This window comes from Orbicella franksi, chromosome 6, assembly GCF_964199315.1.
Source record: "Orbicella franksi chromosome 6, jaOrbFran1.1, whole genome shotgun sequence".
Lineage (NCBI taxonomy): Eukaryota > Metazoa > Cnidaria > Anthozoa > Scleractinia > Merulinidae > Orbicella > Orbicella franksi.
In genome coordinates this window covers 19,522,906-19,535,352 of record NC_138150.1, presented here as the reverse complement: position 1 = coordinate 19,535,352, position 12,447 = coordinate 19,522,906, and the positions used below count along the sequence as shown (strand labels likewise).

Sequence of the window (12,447 nt, the reverse complement as noted above, 5' to 3'; positions counted from 1 at the left end):
CCTTCAAAGCTGCTAGGGAGGTTGGATGCCCGGAACAAGAGGGTCGAGGCCGTGCTGATTTTGTGTTCTTTTGCATGATGGGAAGAGAAATCCAAATAACAGTCAGTATGGGTTGGCTTCCGAAATATATCAATAAAGGCAACTCCATTTCTTCTGGAAACCAAGGTGTCTAAGAAGGCAATTTGGCCGTTGTTTTCAAGTTCGATTGTGAAAGAAATTTTGGGATCATAAGCATTAAGAGTATCGTGGAAGGAAGAAACGGCGTCCTTCTTGATAATCACAAAGCTGTCGTCAACATATCGTTTCCAAACCCTTGGTGGGACTGGTGAGGTACTGATAGCTAAATCCTCGATCACTTCCATACAGAGGTTAGCAACAATGGGGCTAACTGGACTGCCCATTGCACAGCCGTGGATCTGTTTGTATGTGCAGTTATTATAGACAAAATAATTGTTTGAAAGAGTGAAATCCAGTAGAGAAATGATGTCATCTGTGCTGAGAAATGTTCTGGATCGTAATGTGTTGTCATTGTTTAATTTGCTCCGAATGTATTCACAGGCTTTGTTGACTGGAATAGCTGTGAAAAGCGACACAACGTCAAATTTTATCTTCTCGCTTTTTTCACGCTTGTTTTTATTCTCAATTTTTTGCATCCCATTCGTATATATTTTCGCTTGCGCGCCACATTTTTCATTCGTGAAAGGCTATAGACTGATAGCCGAAAGCTTATGTTTTCAATATATTTTTAGCCAGAGAGTGTTTTTATTCCAATATGTCTTATCCTGGTTACAGTTCTATTTTTACTAGAATATAAGTTAACATACTGTAGTTCCTGACAATGTAGTTTGCAAGGTGAGTAATTTTTATAAATAAATATTCAAGAGCACCAAATGGTTTTTTGAAAGATTCAGGAAATAAGCTTATAAAATAAAACTTTTTGGGGGACTTAACTACAAAGAAAATTTAAGCCACTTTTTAAATATAATCCATCACAAATTAGTTATCATTCATGAAGGTACATGTAAAAATGCATTTCAGTGATCTTTTAGTCTAATAGTCATCAAAATCATATTTGGAAAAATTCATATTTGAGGAAAATAAACAAGTCCAAAAGTTTGAAAAATATTTCACAAAACTAAATACTTTACATGCAGCTATCACCCAGTCGCACATTTTTATAATGAAAATAACTTTACATTTAGTAACTTAAGGCTCATATTCCAAAATACTTATGTCTGAAACATGTTTGAAATAACTGTAACCCAATTTCCAAAAACATTAAAATGATAATTATATACCAATATTGTAGTGAGGTCCTACATAACTATGCATTAGCTCACTTTCCTGGTGTCCTTCTCACTGTGGTTCTACCGTAATATGACTATCACCATAATTGTTTCTTTACAATTAGTTTAGAAAAAAAATTGCTACTTTTTTAAAAATGTATGATGAAAATTTTCTAATGGGTATAGAAACATATTTCTTTAAATGTATGCTTTGAGCAATTATCAAAACATTTTTGGAAAATGAGCTTCCAGCTAACAAAAGATGTCCAGAGGAAGATTGTAAGAAAAACTTAACTTACCTCAGTCATCACATATCGAAGGTCTGAGTAATTCTCACCAAAATCATTCCCATCCTAAAGTAAGAACCAGTAATCAACATCTAACTTCTTATAATCATATATAACTATAACGTATATAATTGACCGCTTCAATGATGTCACACTCTTCCTGTGTTTCATTCAATCAAAATATCAGCCTCTCCACTTGATTTTTAATGCAGAGTTTAGTTAATTATGCAAAGTTTTATATGAATCTGTCACAGACTCATGAAAATATGGGCCCCTAAGTTTGGGACCCCATGTTTCCATGAGTTTGTAACAGATTTGCATGAAACTTACCATATTTACTAACTTTGGAATGATAAGTTGATCAGTGGAGGTGGTTTTATTCAATATGGCAAAAAGAAAGTATTATTGATATAGCATATAGACTGCCGATGTCTCCATAAAGCTATTTGATATCAGGAGACAAGCTCAATCTGTTAACTTGTTTCTGTTTGTTTGGGGTGTTTTTTATACTTTCTCTTACTTTGTTGCTTGTTTTGTTTTGATTTCATTTTCTTTTCAAAGAAGAGCTATTTCACAAGCTTGTCTAGTAGTAATATCAAATGTTGAAGACAATCTTTGGATGAGTGTTATTACCTTGTACAAACTTAAAAAGCTGACAAAGTCTGCAAGGGAGCTGATTACAAGACTACGAAGCTGTGTTGACATGAGTGCTGCAAGACAAGCAAAGAACTGCTGCACAAGAGCTGTAGAATCACTCTCTGAGCTAGGTACCAAGTGCATCCACTCTTGACGTTCGTCAATAAGGATTTGAGCACATGCAGGAATCCACCTAAACCAGAAGAAAAAATCAACATTGATATTCATTAGGCTTACTGAAAGTATGATGTCCTAAGGAGAAAAAGGTATAAAATGGAAGGTACTACATGAGATAATAATTGATTTTACCTGTAAGTTATTTGAAGGAATAATAGCTGTTTTGAAAGTATTGCAATGACTGGTATATATTAACTGTGCTCAAAGCAAGAAACTAAATTCAAGATTTGCATTGATTAGCCATTTTACTTCAAAAGTTGCCAGATCTGAACTTTGTACTGATGACAGTCAATATGACTTGAAACAAGTCCCAATATCTTTTTGTGGTTACACTGAAGCTAGCAATCAGTGATTTGGTTCAAAGGCAAAGATCAAGAGTTTGTGAATATAAATATTACACAATATTATTATGTGAATGAACATCTGCTTGAGTTTACTACCTAAATCTTATGAAACTACGTTTTAGCTATTTTACTCAGTGTAAAAACATCAGAAAATGTTGTGGGTTTTCATTTGTTCCTGTTTTAAAATTTGATTTGAAAAATTTGTCACCAGAAATGAATACCCTGGCTAATATTAAAAATAGCTACAGAGAAAATTATAACCAAATGAATATTCTCCACACTTACGTTCTTTTGAGGAATTCTCTTGTCTTTGTGCACTGTTGTTTGACAAGAGATTCAAACTCTGCAGGAGTGACAGGCAGACCTGATGCAAACAGCTTGTCACCATCAACAAACCTAATCTCTGAAAATCTGAAGAAAGTAATCAAGCAATTACTACTGACAATTAATGGTATTACATGGATAATCATAGCAATATTTGCTAGTGATAATATAATCTGCACAGGTGGTAAAATTCATGATTACTGGATTTATGACAAACCATGGGTAAGTTTACATGTAGTTGCAGGGCTGTCAATATACAGCACAGGAAAAAAAAATTGAAATCCAGTTGCCCAGTCAACCAGTAAATTTCAGTTTTCACTTGCCCTAACTTAAATATTACTTGCCACCCTGCCAGTCAGTATAGAAATCAGAGGACAAATACAAACAAGGCATGCTTGGATTCCTAACTAATCCATGCTTTTGAAATCCAGTTGCCCAGTCGACCAGTAAATTTCAGTTTTCACTTGCCCTCACTTAAATAGTACTTGCCGACCTGCCGGTCAGTATAGAAATCAGAGGACAAATATGAACAAAGCATGCTTGAATTCCTAACTAATCCATGCTTTCAAACTAATGGTTAACTAATGTTTCAGTCTTACGTTTTGAAATACATGTAGCTTCTGACTGGAAATAAATCAGTTACCAAGCTGACATTTTAATTCAGACTCACAACACTACTGACGCTAATTTCACTTGCCCAACAGGCCACTGAACTAATTCATTTTCACTTGCCCAAGACAAGAGCAAAGATTAAGGCTAAAGTGAATGAAAACTTAATGGCAACCTGACTTTGTTTGTGATTATCTGGGACATGAAACTTTAAACTGTTATTTTTTATTTTTTATTTTTTTTGTTATCTTTTCAAGCTCTAAATACCGCACACACATGAAAGTGCATTTCTTTACCCCTTTTAACAAACTTGATGGTTAAAAATAAAAGATGACAAAAGACTCCCACACACCTGTCATACCAGAGGTTCTGAATTTTCATCATCACTGGATTAGTGATGAAAAGATTCTTTGTGCATGACTCTTTTGCTGAACGATAAGAGTTGTGCCATGGAACAGGTGCCCTGACTGTCCTGCAAGAATTGCAAATCACATCTCGTTATCATTGTTGTAGTTAAATTTATAATGTTTATCGCTTAGCCCAAGTGTTTGAGTGTAAGCATTCCAAACGCAAACTGTTGTTCAGTACTAAATTGCTGTTAGTAGTGAGTTGGTGAAGATGATGTTTCCAGTTTTAGCCCATCATCAGAGCAAGCTTGGTGCTGATAAAGGGCTAACACTCAAAACATCAGTGCAGTCTCTGTCAAGTCAAAGAGAAGAGTATTCAAGATTTATCTTTAGTTAATAGTTGCACTGGCTTAATGGATACCTCTATGGAAAAGCTTTTGGTGTCTCTTTGATGAAAATACTTTGGTTTTTAATGGAGAACTTTGGTTAAACTAAACACTTAATGTTACACTTGATCATTACTTAACTCAGTTGTCTGAATCGTGATTAAAACATGATTGCATCCATTATACCTATATAGGTCTGGAGTCTTTCAGTAGTCACTTACTTTGGGTACCCCCCTAGGTAGTGCATGATGCAATCTTCACTTACTCATGACTTTTTTTTGAAAACTGCAGTCCTTATGCATCATGGCTCTGCACTTAAAATCCTAGAATAGTTTAGTTTAAAGATGGTCTTTTTCTTAGTTCTCATGAATGTGGAACGACCCCCATATAGATATTTGATACTGAAATCTGTGTAAAAATTCTTAGCTAGTAGTCATCTAATAAATATTGTACACAAATATTATTGAATAGTTTTGACCAATAAAAAAAATAGAATATAAGTTAATATACCGTAGTTCTTACAGTGTAGTTTGCAAGGTAAGTAATTTTTATAAATAATTATTCCAGACCACCAAATGGTTATTGAAAGATTCCGAATATAACCTAAATATCTAAATACTTTTTTGGGGGAACTTAACTACAAGGGAAATTAAAGCCACTTCTTTCAAGTATAATCTATTGTGAATAAGTCATCGTCAAAGTACATCTGCCTGTACTCGCAAAAACATAGCCACAGGATTTGACTTGTCACTGATAATCCTGATACAATTCTGTCCTGCAGCTAGCTTTCCACATAAGGCTTATCGTAGCTCAAATAAAAGGAAATGACACTCCTGTGCGCCTTTTGAGGCTAGGAAGACTAAACTGACAGTCTGTTCATTGAATCATGAATTTCAAGATGAAATTCGAGTCTAAATTCCAATGCAAACTGTTGTTCAGTACTAAATTGCTGTTAGTAGTGAGTTGGTGAAGATAACGTTTCAAGTGTTAGCCCTTCATCAGAGCAAGCTAATGGTTCTGGTAAAGGGCTAACACTCAAAACATCAGTGCAGTCTCAGTCGAGTCAAAGAAGAAAGTATACAAGATTTATCTTAATACATGTAGCTGCACCAGTTCAATGAATACCTCTGTGGAAAAGCTTTTGGTATTTCTTTGATGTGCAGTCTTTGTCTCTCGCATGGATCCATGAGAATGTAGTCAACTGCAAAGACAATGAAAACACTTGATATGAATTAAATAGTCTCAACCTTCAGCTAAATCAATGAATGAGTAAGTTAGGGAGAACCAAAAGATTTGAGCATGCTGATTTAAGTTTAACTATCTTCAAGGATTTAAGCGAACCACGTTAACATATTCCTGATGAGTATAAATTTAATACAACTATAACACCTAGATAGCCATGCAATCAAATATTATACTGTACACATGTATCTGCCAGTTCCTGCAGGAAGTCTTTTGATTTAAACATTACAGATGATGAAGGAAGGTAGTCTGACTGCCACAACAGATAGAAAGCTATTTGAGCATATGACAGCTACCTTCAAAGAGTGCATGCAAACCCCTGACTTCGGGGATGTCAAACTGAAATTTGAGACTATATTAAAAACATTTTTGTACTTTAAAGAAGTACCAGTACATGTACTGTAATATATTAAGGATATGATGGACTTGTTCCCAATTTGGAGACTCATTACTGTCTGTTATTGTTTCACATTTAACAAATAAGTTTGCTACAATTACCACATTTTTAAAATGTAAATTTTTAACTCCATCAATTAGTGAAAACATGTTGACTTATTTCCTGCAGATATCACACTGTCCCTTTAACTCACCGATAGACTTGCGAACACTGAAGTCATAATCACCAACCACTTCTTGCTTGAGCTTTGTGATAAGTGGATCAAGTTCTGCATTCCGTGTCAGCTTTTCAGGGATTCTTTTGTGCAGGATTCTGTCCATTACTTCCTGGTCCTGTGCTGCAAGGGAGTGGTCTGGTACTCCATGAGAAATGTAGTATTCGTAACGCTGTAAAAACAAACATAATGGTTATTAAATAAGTGGTAAATTTTGAAGGAGTCTCCATTTATAGAGGATTCAGTTTTACTTATATTTATCAATTTTGAAGTAAAAGGCTTAAGCCGAGAGCATCTACTCTTAAGGCTTTATGTTTCATGTTTCATGTTCACCTCTAAATCACGTTTCGAGACTCCTTCGTCATCCATGCTTTGCACAGCTTCAACAGATCTTATAATATCTAACTGTTGTGCAGGAGTCATGGCGCGACTGGGTGGCAGTCTAATAGAAATAAAAGAGACAGCTTATTATCATAAGGTCATTGTTTAGTTCCAGAAAATATCCATACCTCCCCAAGAGAAGGGATTTTTTCTAACACCCCCTTTTTCCCTCTAGAAAATCCGATTAAGCTTCATACATTTCTTTAAATTTTTTTTTTGGGGGGGGGGGGTTATGGACACCCCCTCCCCCCCCCCCCCCCGAGGAAGTTCCAATCCCTTCTGTGGGGGGAGTATGGATATTTTCTGGAACTGCACATTGCAGAAGCAAAGTAGTTAAAACAACCAAGCACATGCAGTCATTCATCAGGCAAACTGTTCCCAAAAACACATCTTAAAGGAGCTATGTCATGGTTTGCGCATCTTGAAAAGTTTAGCCTAAATTTTCAAGTTCATCAATTTTAATTCATGTTAATCTTCTCCATCCTTAACCATCCTCAACCATCCTTGTTGCTTTATGGTTTATTATTATCATTTGGAGTCTTTTTATCTTACTAAACTACTATTTTCAGGTTTCCTTCAATTTAAAGGTAATTTTACATGTGCCAAAATAACTTGAAATGCTGTGACTGAGCTCCTTTAAGTAGCAACTTACTGGGGTTTTTCTCCTTCTGATTTGCTTCTTGCATGAGGACCAGCACCTGGCCTTCTCCTGGGTGATGTTGCTTCTTTTGCTATTTTCTGTCAAGGATAACACACGTGCGTCTAGATGTGGGAGATACAGCAGCCCATTGCAGTAAGGAGCTCAGTGGACTGGCTGTGGCAATAATTTACAAGTTCTTACTAGAATACATTTGTCCCTAACTTTGTCCAAGAGTGGTAAACATATTTATTAGAGACAGACAGTGTACCTTCCCCTTGTGGATATAATATGGGAAGTGGGCAAACCTAATGTTGGATTCAGAATCAAGCAGCCAGAGTATGAGCCCTGGATGAGTTACGTTCTTGGTGTTAAGACACTTAACTCTCAAAATGCCTCTCTCCACCCAGGGCTCAGTTATATATTAAAGAGTAGATCGCATCATTAACCCGGCAGGGCTCAAACCCAAATCACTCAATCCTGAGTTGAGTGCACTAACCATGAGGCCGCCACCACCCCTCCACTAGAATAAATTTTAAAAAACGCTATTTTGTAGCGCATTCCTTTCCTTAACTGCTAGGCAGGAGATGGAAATCTAGCTCATCTGTTTTATTCCGATGCAAAAGTAACAATCTTCCCGTATTCAAAGCAAGGATACAAGCTTGCTGAGTTGGCGCTCTTGAGGTTGGTCTGATTGGAGTTTGTAGTTTTGCCAGATTCCTTATTTTTAAGCTGTTAGCTGATGGTGTGTAGTTATTAGCAATGGATTCACTTGGTGTCCTGGCATGAGCTGTCTCTTTGAAAGGCGCAGCTCGTGTCCAGGAAGGGTCCTTCATTATAGGTGGGTGTTCACTGTGACGCAACACAATCTATAAGAAAAGAGAAAAGTATTAATCTCGCTCTTTGAATGGAACCCGAATGTGTAGCGATTCAAGTGAAAACTAATCAGCAGTACTAATTGGTGTCAGTAGAACTACATGTTTTTACATCCCTTACAAAACAAAATTCAGGAACTTTTCAATTTGAATTGCTTACATTATTGATGGTAACACATGTATGTGACAAAACCTTTGGAGGCACATTATTAATAATAAGTACACAGCACAAAGTGAAATTGTATTTTTGAACTCCAGTGAATAAACAAATAGTAAACCAACTGCAAAATCTCAAATTCTATTATCATTATATTTTCCTATATTTTCCTCAAAAGTTTGCTATTTTGCATGTGCAAGGGAAAATCTCACAATCAGCTAACATCTTACCCTACAGTCAGTATCACCTGACAAATTCTCCTTACTTGTTTCTATACACTTGTTTAGCTAATCAATACAGTTTCCCTTAGGTAATTATATAACCCGGGGGGGGGGGGGTACTCCCTTATATGGGCTATATAGATATGTGCAGCTCTAAAGGGTATGGTTTTTCAGCCGCTTTGGTCATAAGCAGGGTATCAATTTTGGTCTCAAATAGGGTATGGTTTTTCACTCTCGTCTCGAATTGAGTATGTTTTTTAGAAGAAGCTACTTTTTCATCATTACCAATAAGACCATCACCAAAAGCCCTTCATAAATTATGTTTAGGGCAACTGTACCAGCCACAACAGTCATACATGTAAATAGGATACTGAATGTTTGGTCAGGTCATAAATAGGGTAGAGGAAAATTGCAGATTTTGGTCATAAATAGGATAAGGGCTTTGGGAAGTGGGCTGCACACCCCTACCCAGTTTTTCTAGGAGTACCCCCTCCCGGGTATATAACTACCTTTTTCATCAAATTAACAAATTGACGTCAGTTTTTCATGCGTCTGTCCTGTTATTGATCATGAATTTTGTCATAACATTGTCGATAACAGGACAGACGCATGAAAAACTGATGTCAATTTGTTTTTCACCATAACAAATAATTGTCAAATTGTCCGCTCTCACTTGTTGCCGCATTGCATAAATTATAATTTCATGTGTCTGTCTGCTTATTGACAATGAAAATTAGCCAATGATCACGTGAGAATTTCTGCAGTTATCGTAAAAAGAAAATTTTGGGGACTAGGGGATTCATCCTGGATCTACTACAGGCAAGTGACTCTAAGCTCCCATTAACATTCTAAAGTAATAAGTGCTGACATTTGTTTCTATCCTGAACTCTTCAAAACCTGAAGTCATTTATTTCACTTAATATTTTCTGATACGTTGGACAAATTCTTAGCTAATAACTCTAATCAACAGATAACAGTTACAATATTTTTCTCATAAATTTGTCACCATTACAAAAACAACAGCATTAGAATGGCACAGTTTGACAATTGTAAAGTATCTCTGTTGTGGTTAAACTTTATTTTTAGTCTGAATTTCTTTCTAGCCAATTTGATTTTCATTTTCCTTTCCGAGCATTAAAGCTCTAAAATTAATTTCCTCTTTTTTTTTCTAAATCAGAGCAAAAATCAATTAATTGCTACCCATCTTTGAAGCCGGAACTATTCTACCCATGATCTCTTTAAAACCTCCAAGTAGGTATATGGAATTAACTTTTTCGCGCTTAACTCTTAAATAATAGCCATTTTACTTACGTCTCTTCGAGTCTTTTCCGTTTCAACACGACAAAATGACTTTTGAAATTCTCTGTTTTATGAATTTCGGTTAAATAAACAATCGCAAGAAGTATAAACAAACAAAACTGGTTATAATATCGACAAGACGATTTTCAGCTAATGAGGGATTTTACGGTCGACTGATACATAAGCTTACCTGTTCTCGTATCCGTTGATTTACTAAAAACAACTCTTTTCTTATCTTTTCCTTTTTCTTCTCACTAATATATTTTAGAGCTTGCATGGCAACGGTAAGAAAAGAGATCGCGGCTTTCTGAGATAGATAAATTATGAATGACTATCTCCTAAACTAATTATTTTGCACTGCGCGCATCAATGTTATTTTTCACAACCACTGGGATTTCGGAGCGAGACAATGATAGTTTGACGATGAAAGCAGCTGCTTCGCGGCAACTAATTAAACTCGGATAACTTGCTCAAAACAATAACAATCAGTTCATTAGTTATCGCGGCAGCTGCATTAAATAAAACTAACCTGGTATAATTCAGAAGGTGTCTCGTGAGATGGCGGGAGCGGGGGTAAACCAGGCAAGCCACGGGTCTGCGAACAACTGAACACTCCGTTGTCGGCGTACTGAAATTAAAGTCATAAAAACACTCAGACAACACTTGAACACAACTCAGAAATTTAAAATGGCTACTCTGCAGTGCAATCTGTCATTTATACTTGCCTTCACACGCTGCATCTTGAGGGTTGCTAGCTCACTTGAGGATCGAAGATGTTATCGCGAAGTTTAACAAATTCAATTCTCCTACTTTGTTTAACCGCAATGCAGGCAACTGAGCAAACAGCTCTTGATCACCATATTTCAGAAATTTCTTACATCTCGGACTGAGGCCTGGAGGGTTAAATGATTAGTTATAGGGATGAAAAGCCAAGAAATACAGCAAGTTGTATATTCCTTGGCTCTCTTGCAAGACACTTTTCTTAATTTTCATCCGGGACTCGCAGTTACCATGTTTACCCATTGTCTTCGTCACGTTGCTACGGTCCCGCGGGAACGCGCGCAACTCAAAATTTCGCGAATATCGTAACTCACTCTTTGGCTTCAATTAATCCCTGAAAACTACTCCTTTAATTAATTAATTCGCGGAATTTTGAAGGATTCCAACGGGATAAAGAGCGCACTTTTCTTTTCTGAATTTATGGTTAAAACCGACATTTTTATGAGGAAGTGTTTAATTTGCACCTGATCAATTATTGATCATAATGCGTCAAAGTGCCGTCAAAAAGAAACAGCCAATCGCCTTCAAATTCATTGTATTTCTTCACAACAAAAAATACTCTTTAAAGGCTGGAAAGGACTGAATGAAGTGAACGCACGAAATCCATATGTCTGCTCTCACTTAGATGCGAGTTCTGAGAAACCAATGAACACAAGAGAATTTTTATTTTCCGGCTGCAAAAAACGTTTTTAAATATCCCAAAAACAAATTAAATAACGAAATGCCTCGTATTTCTCAGTTTCAGCTGCTCAAACCAATACAGTTTACGTTAATAACAAATTGGCTCAACGATTTTGGCGCGAAATTAACAATTGATCCCGAACTGCCAGTGGTTATTGACCGTCCACGGAGCTTATGTGTACAAATAACTTAACTGGAACAAAAACATTCCACTTATACACTCCTAATCAAGCTAAACAGTCCCATAGGACCCAGAATAACGATAAGGACGCCATAACAACTAGAATAAACAAAGACACTTTTATGCTAATCAATCAGTGATCGGTCGAAAACTCAAACGGAAAACACTTTAGGCACCGCATGCGATAACTGTTTCGCCGACTTCGGGACCATAATGGCAGCTCTTGAAGTCATTCCAGAAGGTATGTCCTTTGTTTTTCAATTCAATAATCATTTATTAACGAAGCATTTCACGCTGCTTTAAATGAAATTTAAAAGCCGTGGAAGTCAGTGGAAGGTACTTTTAACTTCTAGCTCGATCGCCGAACACTGACAACTGGCATAACTGTAATTTAACAAAAAGGTGGTATATTGATTTCATTTCTGTCTCAGTATTATAGAAATTTAGGCCGAGCTATTAGGTTTTTACGTTTTTGGCCGACTTAGAACACTGCCAGAGCCAGACAAACCACAATTCTCAAACAATTCAAATTATTGCTCATTCAAAGTCTCGAAAGCCACCGGTTGCCAGATCCAATGAAACCAACTAACATCTGCAAGTTCGGTAGCACTTTCGTGTAAAAATTGAGTAGAATTAAAATACAGCTTGTAAAAACCAAGCATTTTGATATATTGAGCTGGACCATTTTTGATTTGCATTACTTTATGGGATGGAAAGAGCTAGCGGAGCCTAAGTCGAATATTCAGTCCTTTATCATGTTACTTCTTACTTAGTGGGTTGTCCAGTTGTCCCAAAATCTTCTACCACACTTTTACAATCAGTTTTGTAATGGCCAGGGTAGTTCAGCTGATTTTGACGCACTAACGAGACGAGAGCATTGAAGACGATTTTTTAACTGATTTCATTATCACTCCCACTCAGCAACAGATCAAACTACGGTATTAAAACGTCAGAATTGAAATCAGATGGACACCTCGATAACGAAT

General features: G+C 36.4%; 1 protein-coding gene across 1 annotated transcript in view; it reads right to left on the bottom strand.

Annotated features, from left to right (window-relative positions):
* LOC145489463 (dynein axonemal heavy chain 3-like) overlaps positions 1–10,907 on the bottom strand; it is a 105,014-nt gene extending 94,107 nt beyond the window's left edge. Inside the window, exons 1-11 of the mRNA XM_081468443.1 lie at positions 10,545–10,907; positions 10,349–10,447; positions 7,926–8,136; positions 7,283–7,361; positions 6,583–6,691; positions 6,229–6,421; positions 5,522–5,597; positions 4,016–4,135; positions 3,016–3,141; positions 2,207–2,402; positions 1,586–1,639 (exon numbers count right to left, since the gene is read on the bottom strand). Coding sequence (XP_081324569.1) covers positions 1,586–1,639; positions 2,207–2,402; positions 3,016–3,141; positions 4,016–4,135; positions 5,522–5,597; positions 6,229–6,421; positions 6,583–6,691; positions 7,283–7,361; positions 7,926–8,136; positions 10,349–10,447; positions 10,545–10,559 — 1,278 coding nt within the window. The 5' untranslated portion in view covers positions 10,560–10,907. The remainder of the gene's footprint in view (positions 1–1,585; positions 1,640–2,206; positions 2,403–3,015; positions 3,142–4,015; positions 4,136–5,521; positions 5,598–6,228; positions 6,422–6,582; positions 6,692–7,282; positions 7,362–7,925; positions 8,137–10,348; positions 10,448–10,544) is intronic.
* Positions 10,908–12,447: the final 1,540 nt, after the last annotated feature.